The following is a 12,304-nucleotide window of genomic DNA, read 5'->3' on the forward strand; positions in this document are numbered from 1 at the left end:
TGCAGTGGGACCTGAAGTTTCAGTGGGCCCAGCATCAGGGCAACTTGTCCAATCACGTCTTGATCTCGGAGGGCACTGCAAGACAGTTGCAGTGGTGGCTCACGGACCGCGATTGGGTCAGTGGCAGGTCCCTCTCCCTACCCCACCCGGAGCACGTAGTTGTGACGGACGCGTCCCTCCAGGGCTGGGGTGGCCACATGGGAGAGGCGGAGATCAGAGGACTCTGGTCTCCGGCGGAGGCCCGGCTCCACATCAACCTGTTGGAGTTACGGGCGATTCGTCTAGCGCTGAAGGCATTCCTCCCCTCTGTCCGGGGGAGTGTAGTGCAGGTGTTCACGGACAACACCACCGCCATGTGGTACTGCAACAAACAGGGCGGGGTGGGGTCGTGGACCCTATGCCAGGAGGCTCTGCGCCTCTGGCAGTGGCTGGAAAATCAGGGTGTGACCCTGGTCGTTCAACACCTGGCAGGTTCTCTGAATGCCAGGGCGGACGAACTCAGCCGTCGGTGCATGATGGATCACGAATGGCGTCTGAACTCGGACGTGGTGCAAGGCCTCTTTCAGCAATGGGGAGAGCCTTGGTTAGATCTATTCGCCACCGAAGAGAACGCGCAATGTCATCAATTCTGCGCGTTGGAATTTCCAAGGCGGCACTCGCTCGGAGACGCTTTTCGTCGCGAGTGGAGCTGCGGTCTGTTGTACGCCTTTCCGCCTATACCACTTCTGCCCAGAGTGCTGAAGATCAGGCGCGACCGGGCCCAAGTCATCCTTGTGGCTCCGGACTGGGCACGAAGATACTGGTATCCCGAGCTACTCAGCATGTCAGTAGATCCCCCGATTCGTCTGCCCCTTCGGGAGGACCTTCAGTCGCAGCAGCAGGGGAAGCTCCTCCACCCGAACCTGTCCAGTCTCCACCTACAAGCTTGGAGATTGAGCGGCGACAGTTGAGGCCATTTGACTTGCCTCCCGAAGTCTGTAATGTCATTCTGGCAGCCAGGCGTCCCTCCACAAAGTCGGTATACGCCTGCAGGTGGAACAGATTTGTGGCATGGTGCACAGCAAAGGCTGTGGATCCACTCTCTGCCCCCCTTTCTGAGGTTCTCCTCTTCCTTCTTTCTCTTGCCCAGCAGGGCTCTGCTCTGGGCACTGTCAAGGGCTACCTTTCTGCCCTTTCTGCCTTCTTAAGGCTACCTGATCAGCCTTCTTTGTTCAAGTCCCCTATTGTTAATCATTTTCTTAAGGGCATCACGCACATGTTCCCTCCTGTTCCCTTCGTGATTCCCCAGTGGGACTTGAACCTTGTTCTTACCTTCCTGATGTGCGCTCCCTTTGAGCCACTTCACAACTGTCCTCTTCGTCTTCTGACTCTAAAGACTGCTTTCCTGGTTGCCATCACCTCTGCCAGGAGAGTGAGTGAGCTCCAGGCCCTTTCTTGTACTCCACCTTTCCTTTCTGTCCATCCGGACAAGGTTGTGTTGCGTACCAAGCCATCCTTCCTGCCCAAGGTTTTCTCAGCCTTCCACATTGGGCAGTCCATCACCTTGCCGACCTTCTTTCCGCCTCCGCATCCCTCTAGAGAGGAAGAGCGGCTCCACCGTCTGGACCCAAAACGTGCGCTCTCATTCTATTTGGATCGCACACGCCAGTTCCGGGTGGATGACCAACTCTTTGTTGGCTACGTGGGTGCTAAGAAGGGGAAGGCGGTGCACAAGCGGACCATCTCCCGGTGGATCATCTTGTGTATCCAGGCATGTTACTCCTTGGCTAAGAAGGAGCCCCCTGTTGGATTGAGGGCTCATTCCACACGGGCCACGGCGACTACAACTGCCCTGGGCCGGGGAGTGCCCTTACAGGACATTTGCCAGGCAGCTACGTGGGCCTCGCTGCACACGTTCGCACAACACTACTGCCTGGACAGTCAAGTCCAGAGGGATGGCTTCTTTGGCTGTTCCGTCCTCCAGGACTTTCTGGTGTGATTATTGGTTCGCAGACCCACCACCGGGGTTGGTATTGCTGGGCTATCTATTCTAAGGTAAGGAATCTATCACTAACGTGTCTCTTTCAGATGCACAAGTTACTACTTGTGTAACGATATATCTGTAAAAGACATTAGTTAGTGATAGATTCCTTACCGACCCACCCATCCTCCCCGTTCTGCGAACCGATATCTAGGGTTAAGGTCATCCCCTTTCAGGGCCCTAGTTTCTTGGCACGAGTGTTGGTTCTATCATGGCTCTGCGTATCTGGCGCGGAAAAGCTGTATATCAGAACTGACGTCAGCGCGCATGGGCGGCGTCTAAGTACTCCGACGACGTCATTCCGGCGCTAACGACGCCGACGACGGACGCGGAGCCGCAGACAACGCCTACCGACGCGCAGGGGTATTGCTACGCAAAAATTTCCGGATCCAGTCTGACGCCTGGGGATATTCTAAGGTAAGGAATCTATCACTAACTAATGTCTCTTACAGATATATCGTTACACAAGTAGTAACTTGTGCGTTAGCCCCAAGCCTCTTTAATTTGTATTTATCCGATCTTGAAGAAGCACTCACTGAAGCAAACAGCCATCCACCAACGTTTGCCAAAGAGGAAATCTGGTACCTACAGTATGCTGACGACATAGTGCTTCTCAGCCAAACCCCAATTGGGCTTCAATACAGCATGAGTACACTAGCTTAGTATATGGATTGGCATGTGTTAGAATTACATTTATCTAACACAAAGGTTGTAAGGTTAGTGGATGCCAAATACAAAAAACACGTGTGGTTTTTGGACAAGAAAAAATTTGAGGTCGCTGCCTCATACAAATATCTGGGGTTTAAAATCGAGAGAAAACTGAGTTATTAGCATCAGCTTCTAGCAATGAGGGCTAAAGCCTAAAATCTCATATACGGCTTTAATTTATTCAGAAATAAATTAAGCTGTCCATCCTACAGCCACCTATTACCCGTTATGTCGGCACAGTTAATGCCTTCTGTCACATATGGTAGTAAAATTATGAGGGGTCGCGAAATCTCAATCCTAAACAACATCCAAACAAAGGTTTATAAAAAGGTCTTCCTTATTCAGCAAGCAGCATCACCCGCTCAAGTCCGACTAGAGTTTGGTTTGACCAACCAAATGTTCTGGAGGAAAAATGCTTTTATTAAACTAAGTGAAAGGCTTAGAGCAGCCACAACCAACTCTATTGAGAATCTGTGCTGGAAAGAAATGGAAGCTCAAAAAGAGAACAAAACACTGGGGCTGTTACTTAGCACAGTTTATTGACGATCTTTGCGCTCAAGCAATTGGGAACTCAGGCATAGGGAAACAAGCCCATAATAAAACATTAAATCTGTCAACAAGACTCCTGTCTAACATAACAAATGAAAACAGCTTATTACAAAGACGACATGCCTGGACGGTGATTAATTCATGTGGCACCTGGAAACATCAGGTTTATTGATCAGTACATTTCTCAACAATTTTTAAAAAACAATTCATGAATTTACACTTTGGTATGTGGGGAAACAAAGGATTTGATCCCCTCCTGGAAAGACCAGCACCAAAATCAAGAGTGCAGATTGTGCAATTACAAACATGAATCCTTATCACATATTCTCTGTGCATGTCCGAAGTTATTAAATGAACGAAAGATACCTTTGAAAGAAATATTCATTAATATTAACATACGAACATGCAGAGAAGCTGTAACCACCTGGTTAGGTGGGTTCTCGATTCCTCTGGTCTGCAGGGGTGGTTAAACTCATACATTTGTATCTAAAGTAATTAGGAAAAGTTGCAGAAGAAAATTAAACAATCTAATATACAGTTTTTTGATCACGATGGTCTTTAAGATGAGGACGATGTTAGCGTTGCAGCACTTTATGAACAGTATAATCGGATCTTGAGTTTATTAAGTGTAGAACAATGAACAAAGATTTTTTTTTTTTACTAACGCTTTTTATAGGAAGCTTTAAGTAATTTAAATGAAATTATACGGTGTAATGGTTTTAAAATACCGAACATTTGAATTGACACTTTGAACTGGGCATAGCTGATGGAGGAGCTTCTGGGTTTCGGTCAGACTTTTCTAACCGGGTAAGTTTGCGTTTTACAGATCCCACAGCTAGGAGCAGATTAGTTTTCTGGAGTGTTGGGCACTTGTCAAGAATGTCAGCTTTCATCCTTGCTCTGGCACTTGAACCCATGGCAATCATACTTGTGAACGAGTTAGGAGATGGAGCATCAGGATTATTGACACCACATATACGTGGTCTCCACATTTGTGGTTCTTATAGATGAGTTTGGGGATGTGGCTGGGCTAAGGATCACAAGAGCCCATGGAACAACGTGCCTAATTTAGACCTTAAATGGGAGGTGAACACATTTTGGTACCTTGGAATCATGGTAGCTTTGACGACGGAAAGGCAATACACATGTAACATGGGCACAGTGTGGGTTGCAATTAATACATTTTAGGAATAAGTTACTCATTACCATTATGAGGAAGGTTGTGATTGTAAAGATGCTGTTCCTTCTGTAATGCTTCTATGTTATATAGAGCTCCCTTTGTTCACTGTTACCTGAAACCTTTAAACAGTTTAATAGTCTGTTGGTGTCTTTGGTGTGGACTAGAAAAAGATGTAGGATAGCTTTGGACACATTAAATAAGGATGAGTGAGGGTTGGGCCTTCCAGACCTGGAATTATATTATGTGATGCACCTACAACACTCTACTAGATGAACTGAGGAAGAGAATAGCTGGGAAAGTGGTTAAGTGGTACTTGTTGTTGCACTCCCCTGGTGGACTTGCTTATAAGACCGGTTGTTTGGTTAGTGTTCATCTGTATATTATACAACAGATTGCTTGGGTCTGGGAATGGATAGGAACTCGAGATCTCAAATGGCCGGCCTCTGCAAGGGACCTGAATATATAGGTACTGCAGCCATTTAAACGCATAAGCGTAGACATGACTGTGGAACATTTTCTAGCCGATTTGTACCCAGAGGAAGTATTTATTACTTTCCATGAAGCACAGGACACCTTTGCAGTGGGCTATGGTCAGTTCCTGCAATAGTGGGAACAGGCCGGTAGGGCTGGGGCCAATTCAGTGGGCGTCCTCCTTCTCTTAGTTTCAGCACATCTCTTTGTTTCCTACTTCTTCTTGGTCGGCTCTTGTCTCAGGAGGCAAGGTTCAGGGTTGCTCTTAAATACTAGATTTAGGGGTGTTACAGGTAGGTAAAGGTTAGGACCAATGGGTCCCTTCCCTGGGGTGGGTACAGCCCCTATTATGCCACCCTCCAGTGGGAGGGGGCATATGCCTTACTCTGGTTGGCTGGGTCCCCCATCTGCAAGATGGCGGGGACTGAAAGTTGTGCTTCACCTCGCATCCCCCACCTGAGGGGTGGGGTTGGCAAAGGATGCACACCTCCCTTCCTCACTTGGTTTTCCGGCCGATTCTCCCATCCAAAGGGGGGGTCAGAACAGGTGGGGGACATTGCTGGAAACAGCAAAGGCCTGGGGAAAGCTCCCAAAGGCGGCAGGCCTTTGAAGCTTCCCCTTTGTGGAACCTGTCCATCCTGGGAGAGGAGGCTTAGCACCTTGTCCCAGGATGTGCATTGTTTCAACCCCCGAGAGCAGCAGGCTCTCGATGCGGGGGTCCAGAAACATGTCTGGTGATGGCAACTGGTGTGAGCAGCCACTCAGCCTGGACACTAGTGTTAGATCGTTTTTCAGGGGGCATCTCTAAGGTGCCCTCTGTATGCATTTTTTATTTAATCCCACACTGGCATCAGTATGGGTTTAATGTGCTGAGAAGTTTGTATCAAACTTCCCAGTTTTCAGTAAAGCCATTATGGTACTGTGGAGTTCGTAATGACAAACTTCCAGCTCCATATACTCTTAATGGCATTACTGCACTTACAATGTCTAATAATTGGCTTAGACACTGTAGGGGTAGAGAGCTCATGCACCTGTACCCTCACCACGTGTATAGTGCAACAAGCTAGAGGGATGACTGACCTATGACAGGGCAGTAGGTTGTAGGCATGACACACAGGGATGTGTGCCATGTCGACTCTCCACTTTGTTCTGCACCAAAACACGCAGCCTGCAAAGGCAGAGTGTGTGTATAAAGGTACAGGGTCTCAAAGGGTGGCACAATAAGTGCTGCAGCCCTTAGGGGCTTTCCGTGGCCACAGTGCCCTTGGTACCTGTGGTACCATTTACAAGGGACTGACCTTTGTCCTAAGAGTACCAATTGGGTTTTGTCTTCAATGCAGTTTAGGGAACGAACATAGGCCCTGGGTACCTGTTTGGCAGGAACCCAGGGCACAACCATGCAAAAAGATCTCTTCCTTCAAATTGTACAATTGTTTCCCCATTTCGCAATACATTTAGCGCTCCATGTAAGTCCCTAGCAACTTGGTACCTAGGGCAAGGAGGCAAAAGAGGGTCCTTAAGGGCTGAAGCACGAATTTTACCACCCTAAGGCATCCCTCATGAAGCACAAACAGACTACCCCTGCAGGCTGCATGTCTTGGTGCAGACAAAAGTGAAAATACGACATGGCACACATCCCTGTGTGCCATACCAGCAGACACAGCATGTAATATAGGTAAGTAAGCCCTACAGTAGGCCTTACAGCCCTAAGGCAGGGTACACTATACTACATGTGTGGACATATCTGCATATATGCCCTTGTGCTGGTCAGTTCCCTTACTGTCAGTACAAGTGACCAGGAAAGCCATTTTAAGTACATATGCCGGACACTGGTGAAAACGAGTTCCCCAGCTACATGATGGTTTCACGTAATAAGCCCACACTGATCCCAATAATGGATTTATTAATTCATGCACCCAGAGGGCACTTTAGAGGTGCCCCCTGAAAACCTACCAGCTACTAGTGTGCTGACTGACTACTCCTAGCCAGCCTGCCACCCCAGACGAGTTTCTGACACCCAGTGGTGAGGCCCGTTCTCTCAGGAGGTCAGAAACAAAGCCTCTCAAGGGATGCCCTGTGAATTAGCATTCCAAGGCTAGGGGGCTTCAAAGGGCCCACCGCCCTTAGTATGCAAATCTGGTTTCCCTCTGAAACCCCTGCCCCCCTACCTCTTCCACCACCCGTGCAGGGCCCATTCGGTGCCTGGACAGGCAGGACAATTGGTAGTCAGAGAGGCATGTTCACCTTCAGGCTAATTCCACCTCTAAGGTGGGGGGTACCTGTAATTAATGCACATTTTCAGTCTGTCATCTTGGTGATGGCATAATTAGGAACTCTGGTAGAGGGATCTGCCACTTCCCACAGGAAGTGATCAAATAGGGGGCGTAGTGACCCCAGGGGTCAGTAGCCCATTGGCTACTACCCTACACTCCCCTAACGTCCCTCAATCTAGTATTTAGGGGAGCCCCTGGCACCAGAAAATCAGATGCTGCTGACCTAAAAGAAGGACTGAAGATCTACGAAAACCAAGAACTGAGAAATAAGCAACTGACTTTACGTCAACTATGCTGGCCTATTAGTCTATTCCCGACAACTGCGCCAAAGTCAGCTTGCCCTGCAAGCTCATAGGCCTCCAAAAATCTGGGAGGTCCGCCAGCACTTCTACAAAGACCATGGAACTCCTGTAGAGAAGTGGAGCTGTTCCCCTGCACGTACCCAAGAAGGAACTGTGAGGACTCCAAGACTGTGTAAACCCGACAATAGCCAGCACCTCTGCACCCATCATTCCAAGCCCAAGTTGAAGTGGGCTAATGGTGCCAGCGTGGTCACCCAGCTCTCCAGAGAAGAAGCCCACCTTTGGTTTGCCAGGAGGGGACTCCTTGACGCCACCTGCAGACTCTGTGAGCAGACCCCCTGACAGTGAATGTTTTCAGTGACGAAAACCTGATGCCCCCAAGCACCTTTGCTCCTGTAACCCCTGCCTTATGGAGAAGAGGACCAAAGGTGTCCCCACACCCTGAGCATCGCAGGACCTGATCCCTCGATTTGTTTAGCCTGACTGGTCTCCCAGTCCAAACCTGCAGCCTCTTTTCGACTGGACCGAGCCCCTTTGGCTAACATTGGGCACCAAACGCTGTATTGCACCACTGCACCCGGCCGCCCTAGTGCCGCTAGAGATGACCTGCTGGTGCTGCCTTGGACCTTGCCCTGTGCTAACCTTGAGTCCAGAGGATTGGTTACCATAAGTCGTTGTAAAGAACTTGTATGCAGTATTTGTTTTTTCTCCATAAGGCATCATTGCAGCCTATGAAATTGTCGAATTCTAAAACCTAACATTATTTCTATCTCGAAATGTACTTACCTGATCATGTTGATTCTGGTGCCTAAATATATATAAAGATACATGTTATTTTCAGAAATTGGTGTAGATCTCCTTATTGAATCAAGTGTACCATTTGATGACAATGTGTGTATTTGCAGATGTCTAACACTCCTCTCTGATCAGCCTAAGGCTGCTCTGCCATACTACTTTTTACTCGAAGAGCTCCTTGGGATTTATAGAGCAAGCCCCTGTCCACTCATAAGGGAATACCTGGACTGATTGCACAGTATACCTCTTTTTGGTATACTATATAAAGAACCAGTTTTCTACAAGGACCACTTCCCTACCACCGCTCTGTTTGCATTAGTGTCTGCACCATCCTTCCTGAGTCATGATACTGCACACAGAGGTTTTTTGGCTGCCTGTTCTGCAGGCTTGATGCCTTTGCTCATTTACCAGTCCCCTCATGGCTCATCTTCCGCTGTCCATTCTCTGTTATCAGCAGGAAATAACAGTTGGTGATGCCCCACAAGCTGGTGCATGAGTCCTCTGTGTTTGACCAGCTCGAGCAAGCCTGACCACCCTTCCTGGGACAGCTACCCACTGAGAAAGAAGGCACAGGTAGTGGCAATTGTCAGGGTACTGCTGGCTGCAATCTTTGCAGGCACCATTGCAGCCACTCCTGCTGCACATGGAGCATGCAGGCAGCCTCCTCTCCGATACAGGCTCCTTCTCCTCCTCCTTCTTATGGCTGTTCAGGAAACAAAGGTTTGGCACCTGCTGGCTGGGGTTGATTACCCTGTCTGATGTCTCTTCCTTGGGGAATGTGCTACTGCCAAGGATGGCCATCTACTAGTCACAGTGGGATGCATGGCCTCTTCACCCTGGTGGTCACCCTGCAGGTCGACCAAAGTATTGCGAATGCTCATCACCTACCTGATTTGACTACAGTCCATGAGCAACCAGGACTGCCTGTCTTTGTGTATACGTCTGCACCCATGTGATTACACTTGTTTGTGCAGTTTTGTTAAACATTGATGCATATTTGAAATACTGATGGAGAGTGTTTTTTTCATTCCAGATATGTATTGAATCCTAATGTAGAGTCTGCATTAAAGTTTTGAGAAATAATTAACAATAGAACAATTGGGTCAGTTCACTAATTTCTCTTCAGCCTAATGATGTATTTAATCAGAATTGTGAAATGTATTTCATGGCAATTTTATTTCATGTTCATTTAGGTCCATTTTCCATACCCACTGGCGCTGCTGCCTGTCTAACCAAAGGATCCTCTTGTACAAACCTGGGTGAGCTTGCCGATGAGCCTCGATGGGAAAATGGAGTCTCTGTTCTAAAATACATCAATGGAGACCTTTGCTCAGACGGAATTCGTAAACGTTCAACAATAATACGCTTCAAGTGTGATGAAACTAAAATTGCAAGTATCCTTTTTATTCTTACACATTATTTCTTCTGCCAGTTTTATTGATATTGAACCGTTAGACACTACAGAACTGAATAGATTTAGCAACTCAGTTTGGTTTAACTAAATGCATAGTTTCTTTATACATCTGGGTCCAGAATCTTGTTTTTATCCTTTTTCATTTTGCATAGCTAGTACATATGTAGGTATATGTCTTATAATACATTTCCAACAAAAAAAAAACATAAAATGATGTTATAAGTTTTCTTTGTACTTTAGCCTAGTACGTAGTTTCAGCTGTGCCTAGAACATAACCATTCGCTTTCTTGAAATAATGAAAGCCTGGTTGGTCCTAAAACAAGGTCAAATGCATCAACATGAAACTGAAGTACCACTGACATGTCCCAAAAGCGCCACACATTAGCTTTCATTACAAGGTACCACATATAGTCTCAATCGAAATTACCACCCACTGGGAATCTATAGTAAAAATGTGGCATAAACAAGTAATTGGTGTACAAGGTATCATTCCTAGACCATGCCAAGGTCAAATTCACCCTGAGAACAATTGGCATTCAGTTATTGATTGTAATTTCCTTGCCCTCGCCCATTACAAAATTCTCCTAAGTATTTCATTTTGAATCAAAATATAGGTGCCTGACTTACCTCTAAAACAATTAGTGAAATACATTAAATTAAGTAATTTAATTGCTGGATTGAATATTTAGAGGGGATATAATGAACATTAAAGAAGGCAACTTGCTACATACATATTTTCAAGCAATGCTGGATCATACTACGTGGACAAGATAAGAATATACTGTAAAGTTGTACTTTGCGCTAGGCCTCACTAGCTGTACTGGAGATGTTTAATGTTGGTAGTACTTCCAAAGGTGGCTTCTTCTTTCAGTTGAAGGCTCTCAGTCCTGGAAAGACTCACCTACAACTGGGACTGCCTTATTATTTTCCAGTTCGAAATGATTATGAAAAACATATTCATTCAATGACCTTTTGTTCAGAACTATTCATCACATATTTCTCTTTTTCACCTGATGCATTTGGGTTTGCTTTATTATTGGGATGGAAATGTACCTTACTTGGCAAATGGGCAAGCACTCCTGCCTTATGTGCTCGACTGCATGTGAAACTAGTATCTTGATTTTTATTTTGTTTCAAACCAGCACACTAACATAGTGTGTACACTGTTCACTAGGTATGTCCATCTCAAATACCAAGTCCAGAACTTATGTGATCCAGGAGGGCCCGTAAAGCATGCCTACTACTGTCCATTTCTTGGGTTGGCAACATACAGTAGTTGTGACAGCGTACTGAGTTTTAAGGATTAATAGTTCGGGACAGATACCTTTTGTCTGACACAGAGTAGATCAACCAACCAGTTCACCCTTGTAAGGTTCCGCTGGGATATGACTTCCCTATCTACTATGACATGTCTTGTGTGTCTAATGTGTTTGTGTGTATATGTGTGTGTGTTCGTGTTTTCAGTGGTTCTATGGCACATATGTTATAACAGGACTTGGTGTGTAGTGTGGCTTTGGTTGCTGTGACCAGTAGGATCCATTTTAGAACGCTTGTGGTTTAACAGTGCACAGGATGTAGGGGAGAATACAACTTCCACAGACAGTGGAAAGTATTTTGTTTACATTCCTGTGACTCAGGCACTGTAGTGAGGAAAGATGGAGAAATGGCTGTCCTTAGAAAATCGATGAGGACTTTTTAGCAATGGATTACTGATTAGATTTCTTTAGCACTGCCATATGATGGATGGTTGAGGGCTGAGGGGGATTTAGCATATTCTGTTCAGGGTGAGGGTGTTTCTAGGCCAGCTTTGCCATTTTGACAGTCCCTGATTAACACTCGTGTAACGTTGATAACAGCCAAGTGCAAATATCTCCGATTTCAGTGTGGATACTCCAGTTTGAAGCCAACATCACCACTACCTGCAGTGAGATCCATCACCCTGCATAAAAGCTATATCTGCACTACAGCCAGAAATTACATTTGAAACAAAACTACCCAAAACTGATCATAGAGTCTGAAATTGGATCCACATCTAGTGTATGAATAGTGTGTGTAAATACAAGCATTAGCAAAGCCAAAATGTCTCACCTACACAATGGGTATGGGTTTGGCAATGTGTTTTAGCCATGTTGTATTCTAGTGTGGCTGCTGTTCATCATGGTTCAAGGTTAGTGGGGTGGGGTGGGTTAGATTGGAGTAGAGTGGAATGACGTAGATTCGGGTAGAGTGGAGTGCGGTAGGTTAGTGTAGAGTATAGTGGGGGTAGAATGGAGTGGGTACATTGGAGTGGGGTATTTGGGGAGATTAGCATGGTATATTGTAGTGGAATAGACTGCATTGGGATAGATTCTGGTGGAGTGGGGTGGAGTGGAGTAGATTGGGGTTAAGTGGGGTAGATTGGGGTGAGGTGGGGTAGATTGGAGTGAAGTGGGGTAGATTGGAGTGAAGTGGGGTAGATTGGAGTGAAGTGGGGTAGATTGGAGTGAAGTGGGGTAGATTGGAGTGAAGTGGGGTAGATTGGAGTGAAGTGGGGTAGACTGGGTGGATTGGAGTGAGGTAGATTTGGGTACAGTTTAGTAGATTGGAGTGGAG

The 12,304-nt window shown here is 46.5% G+C and overlaps 1 protein-coding gene across 1 annotated transcript in view; it reads left to right on the plus strand.

Annotated features, from left to right (window-relative positions):
• The window catches only part of IGF2R (insulin like growth factor 2 receptor), a 1,933,894-nt gene that overhangs the window by 1,063,466 nt on the left and 858,124 nt on the right, over positions 1-12,304 (plus strand). Inside the window, exon 31 of the mRNA XM_078648980.1 lies at positions 9,492-9,688. Within this exon, the coding sequence (XP_078505106.1) occupies positions 9,492-9,688 (197 nt within the window). The remainder of the gene's footprint in view (positions 1-9,491; positions 9,689-12,304) is intronic.

This window comes from Lissotriton helveticus, chromosome 6 (genome assembly GCF_964261635.1).
Source record: "Lissotriton helveticus chromosome 6, aLisHel1.1, whole genome shotgun sequence".
Taxonomy (NCBI): Eukaryota; Metazoa; Chordata; class Amphibia; order Caudata; family Salamandridae; genus Lissotriton; species Lissotriton helveticus.